We start from the raw sequence: 6,060 nt of genomic DNA, 5'->3' as shown, positions 1-6,060 counted from the left end.
ATAATCTTTATATTATTATTTAGGATTATTTACTTGTAATTACATCAACTTTAAGCATTTTCTAGTTTTTTTTCCAAATTTTTTTTTTTTAATATAAATACATCAACTTCAAATTTGTTTGATTTTTTCCTTAAATCAAAAATCAAAACACATTTGGCAAAGTAAGGTGACACTCCTCTAGAAGTAATAGTGCTATTTAAAAGCAAGATGTATATAGTTATCCATCTCATTTTAACGTAATTGATTTTTATTGCTAGTGAGAAAAACTATTTAAACTCGTGATATTATACGTCAGTTTAAGTTCATAAAAAAAATCTCCCTCTGTCACCAAAGAATATGCACTTTGAGTTTGTCACAAGTTTTAATAAAAAATTGATAAATTAAGAGACAGATAGATAGAAAAAGTAATTAAAGTATTGCTAGTGGAGAGAATTTTTTTTTCAAATTTAGAAAATGTATATTTTTGTGAAATGGACTGAAAAATAAAGAGTAATATTCTTGTGAATTAGATGGACTAAATTTTAAAAAATGTCATTGTATTAGGCATCAATATTCTTGAATAAAATATTTGTATATCAGTTATAATAAAAGAGCTTGATCACACTAGATAATTAATGTGACGCCGTATATGAGTACACTTCATTCTAGAACCCTTATTAATTAACCTTGAAAGCTCAAACTAATTTATTCAACTTGTCTTATTAATTGAATTGAAATCAGGAATAGGTATAGTCAGTTAACGAGGACTCTTATTTCAATTTTCAAAACAATGCTTCAATCAATTATTCATCACCCCACCAATATATATACACACCACACCATGACCAACATATAGATATTCAAAAGACCCCTAAATATTGAACATGCTGATCAACGTGGCTGTCTCTTCATCATCCTCAGCCGTGCCACCACTGCCTCGATGGATCGATCTGCCAGAGGATTTGACGGTGAATATCCTCCAAAGGTTGGGTGCTGAAGAGATATTGATGAGTGCACAGGCAGTGTGCACTACATGGTGGAGAGTCTGCAAGAATCCTGCCATGTGGTGCGTTATTGATTTGGATTCTCGACAATGCGTGGCCAACAAATTTGAAATGATTTGTCGTAGCGCAGTGGATCGTAGCCAGGGACAATTGGTCAAGCTAAAGCTTGTCTATTTTGAAGGGATTGTGTTGCCCAACTACATAGCTCAATGGTAGAATTCTTCTTTTCCTTAAATTTGCTCTAACAACAATATTTGGAGGTTAATTTAGTCTTTTGACAGATCAAGTCAGCTTCGAAGCATGACACTTTCAAACTGTAATCCAGCAGCAAATGCTTTGACAGAGACAATAAAAAAGCTTCCACATTTGCAAGAGTTGCATCTTTTCATAACATCAACTCTTGATCCCATAAATTGTGAAACCATTGGCATGTCTTGCCCTATGTTGACCTCTTTTACATATACACGCTGCTGGGGCCTGCCTTTGGAGTTTACGTCAAGCTGTAGCAATTGGAAAAACCATGCCTAATCTCCGGCATCTCAAGCTTTCTGAATATTTTTGGTTCGGTGAGAATGGACGGAAAGCGATTTTCGATGGATGCCTCCACCTCGTATTGCTTCATCTCGGGGGACTTTGTTATCGTGTTCTGCAAGGGGATCTAGGCAATACAATTAGTGATAATTCTGAGATTGAGTTGTCGTTTCGGGAGAAATTGTCTTGTATCTTGAGTCTTGAGTGATAGTTACGTTGTTGAGTCTTGAGTGAAGATGATTCAATTATATGTGATGCGTACTTATGAATTAAGGATGACTTTTATGTAGTTCGTGAGCATTAATCATGAGACTTTTATTTTATTTTATTTTATTTTTTAGACTCGTATTTTGTTTGTACTATTCGTTACTAGTTTATAGAGTTGTTGTCAGAAAGACTATGAAGTTTAATTTGATTAAATACTGATTCATCCAAACAGTGGTGTAAGGAAGTGTACTGATAATCATAACCAAATACTATTAATTAATTTCAAATTATGAAATTAACAACTATATCAATATTAACTAATTAGCTATCGTTAATAACTATATCAATACTATCGTTTTCCCCGACATAAACATTGAAAAAATAGTCGTTTTTGCCCTAAACCAAGCTAATAATATATATGTTCCGCTCCTCCATTTTCGAATCTAACTTCACCACCTTCTCACTTCATCTTACACACAGAGAGCCCTAATTAATTAGGTGTCCCACGTCAAAATAATGAGCCCAATAAATGCGTGCGTTAGAATTCTCTTGATTCTAGATCCATTGTTAATCAAGCGTTATAACTAATTAATGAAATTTGACATTTTCTGCTTGTAATTAAAATCAGGAATCCGAGAGGTCGTGAGAAGTTTGACAGTATCTTTATAATAATTAAATATAGGAATTCGAAAGGTCATGAGTTGAACCGAGGAGCCATTTATATCATCACCCACCAGCATGAATATAATCACAAGGGAAACAAAATTCAAATCCAGCGTTCCGATGACCCAATCCAGACCTCCAGCTCCGACGGCGGCGCCTCCACCATCGCAACCATGGACCGAACTGCCTGATGATTTGACGGCGAATATCCTGAAAAGGTTGGATGATGAAGAGATTGTCGAATGTGCGCAGCTAGTTTGTAGCTCATGGCGGAGAATCTGCAAAAATCCCTCCATGTGGCTCCTCATTGATTTGGATTTTCGCCGCCATGAGCTCCGTAAATTTGCTAACTTTCACTTTAACCGTGAAGTTGAAAATTTTAAGAACATTTGCCATTGCGCACTGGATCGTAGCCAGGGAAAATTCGTCGACCTAAAGATTGCTGCTTATAGAGTGGATGTGTTGCTAAACTACATAGCCGATCGGTATGATTCTTTCCTTTGAGTGGATTCAGTTGATTTTAGATGTCTCATTAATGGAATTGCTTATGACAGATCAAGTCATCTTCAACGTCTTGAATTCATAGAGTATAATTTTCCAACTTCTCGTGATTTGATTCTGGCAATAAGAAAATTTGCACAATTGGAAGAGTTGCACATTACTAAGACACCGCCACTGCTTGATCTCGTAGATTTTGAATGCATTGGCATCTCTAGTCCCGCGTTAAAATCATTTACATACGACAACCGCTGCTTTAGCTTTACAGATTTTTCAGAACATGCTGTAGCAATTGGAAAAACAATGCCTAATTTGCATCATCTCCGACTTTGCTATCAGTGGATGGGAAATAATGCGCTTGAAGCGATTCTCGATGGCTGCCCCTGCCTCGAATCACTTGAGCTTGAGCAATGTCCCGGTCTTGATCTACAAGGTTCTCTTGGCAAAAGATGTTCTGATCAAATAAAAGATCTCAAGTTCAATCCTTTTAATTGGGATGATGACAGTGACTCCTCAGATTTGGAGCATGAAACCTTCTATCATGGTGATTATGATATTTATTAATATTGATAAGATGCTGATAGGCCCGAGAGATCATCCGTGAAGTCCACTGTTTCAAGGTGATAAGGACCAATCCATTCCTTCACCCGTCCCCACTGTTGTTCATCGTTTGCTGAATCTTGGGTATTATCTTCATCAACTGCTGCATTATTAAATATCTTGTTTAAAGGAATCATAAGGTTTCTGGAAGAGAATTCATCGTATTAGGTTATTCAAATGGAGAAGAATTACATGCCTTTTTATAGGCTAGATGATCACCCAATATATGGTAAGCTATAATCATGCTAACCTAATATTCTATACAAGGTATTTAAATCATTCACTAATTACAATATCAATCCTTGATTGCAGGAGATCAATTCTTGATTTGTGGAAATCTTCCTTCCAATACTCCCCCTCAAGTTAAGTGACGGGATTGCCGATGCTTAACTTGTCCAATACTCTCCGAAAAGATTGGGAATTCACAGCCTTTGTCAAGATGTCCGCCAATTGATCTTCTGACTTGACATAGGGAAGCTCCACAATTTTTGCATCAATTGTGTCCTTTATGAAATGTCGATCAACTTCCACGTGCTTTGTTCGATCATTTGAACCGGGTTCGGATGCTGATGGCTGCTTTATTATCACATAGGAGTCGACATGGTTGAGATGATTTGAGATCCAGCTCAGTCATGAGCCTCTTCAGCGATAATACTTCCGTCAGTCCACTTTTTATCCCTCGAAATTCTGCTTCGGCACTTGAAAGTGCTACCACCTTCTGCTTCTTACTCCTCCATGTTACAAGATTACCTCCTACAAAGGTAAAATATCCTGCAGTAGACTTTCTGTCATTTGGGTTTCCTGCCCAATCTGCATCAGTATATTCGTGTATCTCCAAGTGTTCATGTTTCTTGAATAGAACTCCATGTCCTACAGTCCCCTTCAAGTATCGCACTATTCTCAGGACTGCTTCCCCGTGATCTTCTTGAGGTGCATGCATGAACTGACTTACTACTCCCACGGCGTAGGCTAGATCTGGCCTAGTATGGGACAAATAGATCAATTTTCCCACTAATCGTTGGTATCTCCCTCGATCGGCACGTTTAGCTCCTTCACGGATTTGTAGTCCGTGATTCTGAATCATTGGAGTATCTGCTGGCTTGCAATCTATCATCCCAGTTTCTGCAAGTATGTCAAGCACGTACTTCCTTTGATTAATGAAAATCCCCTGCTTTGATCTCAATACCTCTATTCCCAAGAAGTACTTCAACGATCCCAAATCTTTCATTTCAAATTCCTTGAACAGATTCTGTCTCTCGTCATCTCCAGTAATAACCATATCATCGACATAAATAATAAGACACGTTATCTTACCATTTCTTTTCTTAAGAAAGAGAGTATGGTCTGAGTTGCTTTGACGGTACTCATATTTCTTCATCACTTCAGTAAATCTCCCAAACCATGCTCTGAGAGACTGTTTTAGACCGTATAAAGTCTTCTTCAGTTTGCAGACATCTCCATTCTGAAAATCTCCAGTAAATCCAGGTGGAGGCTCCATATAAACGGGCTTGGTTAGTTCTCCATGTAAGAAGGCATTTGTCACATCAAACTGATGCAATAGTCAATCTCTATTAGCTGCTATCGAGAATAGTACCCTCACTGTGTTCATCTTGATGACGGGTGAAAAAGTCTCAGCATAGTCGACGCCATAAGTTTGAGTATATCCTTTTGCCACCAATCTAGCTTTGTAGCGATCAATCGATCCATCAGGCCTCCTTTTGATGGTGAACACCCATCTGCATCCCACTGTTGTGGCTCCCTTGGGCAGTTTGCTCACCTCCCAAGTCTTATTTTTCAGCAGAGCATCCATCTCGACTAACATTGCATCTCTCCAGTGTTTGACTTTCCATGCTTCTTCAGCAGTGTAAGGAATTTCCTCTTCTTCATACAGGGCAGCCTCAAAAGCCCTAGCCATCTTGGTCAAGTTCCCCTTCACAAAGTTTGTTATCGCATACTGGCTCTTCTTCCCTATCTTTTCTGGGGAGTATCGTTTTGCCGGAACTCCTCGAGTGGTCCTGAATGGAAGAATATATCGCCCTGTACTTTCATCTATAGCAGTGCTTTCTTCCACGGTAATAGTCTCTGTGACAGTTTATGTGCCAACAGGGTAAGTAGCAATAATAACTTCTGCAGGGCTCTCAGAAATTACCTCGGATATCGGTTGAGAAGGAATACTTAGGGGCGGTTGAGGCGACTCCATCGTGGAGGGGACATGTCCGGTTGTAGTGCTAACTAGTTCTGTTGAGTCCACGTTGGAGAAATTTGGCCGAGACACAAACCAACTTAGATAGTCCTCGGTATGATTTGAGGCACTCTCCCCCTGACTACTAAGGTGGTGGGTGTGATAGTAGAATTCGGTTTCCAAAAAATTGCAGTTCATTGTGGTTGTGACTTTCTTGGTGATTGGGTCATAGCATCTATACCCCTTTTGGTTTAGCCCGTATCCCACAAAGACACATTTGGTAGCACAAGGTGAGAGCTTAGATCGTTCATGTTTCGGAATATGGACATATACAGTACATCCAAAGACTTTGGGTTGAAGATTGAGGTGGTTAGGAATTTTGGTAAATTTGGATAA

General features: G+C 38.6%; 2 protein-coding genes across 2 annotated transcripts; both read left to right on the top strand.

Moving 5' to 3' along the window:
- Positions 1 to 863: 863 nt before the first annotated feature.
- LOC125195430 (F-box protein SKIP19-like) lies at positions 864 to 1,199 on the top strand. The gene has a single exon (XM_048093579.1). The coding sequence runs from the start codon at positions 864 to 866 to the stop codon at positions 1,197 to 1,199; it is 336 nt and encodes a 111-aa protein (XP_047949536.1).
- Positions 1,200 to 2,504: 1,305 nt separating this feature from the next.
- On the top strand, positions 2,505 to 3,446 carry LOC125195429 (putative F-box/LRR-repeat protein 23). Its single transcript, XM_048093578.1, has 2 exons — positions 2,505 to 2,869; positions 2,939 to 3,446. The coding sequence occupies exons 1-2, from the start codon at positions 2,505 to 2,507 to the stop codon at positions 3,444 to 3,446; spliced, it is 873 nt and encodes a 290-aa protein (XP_047949535.1).
- Positions 3,447 to 6,060: the final 2,614 nt, after the last annotated feature.

This window comes from Salvia hispanica, chromosome 6 (assembly GCF_023119035.1).
Source record: "Salvia hispanica cultivar TCC Black 2014 chromosome 6, UniMelb_Shisp_WGS_1.0, whole genome shotgun sequence".
Taxonomy (NCBI): Eukaryota; Viridiplantae; Streptophyta; class Magnoliopsida; order Lamiales; family Lamiaceae; genus Salvia; species Salvia hispanica.
The sequence above is the reverse complement of the archived record's forward strand: the minus strand, read 5'-3'. Positions and strand labels throughout refer to the sequence as shown.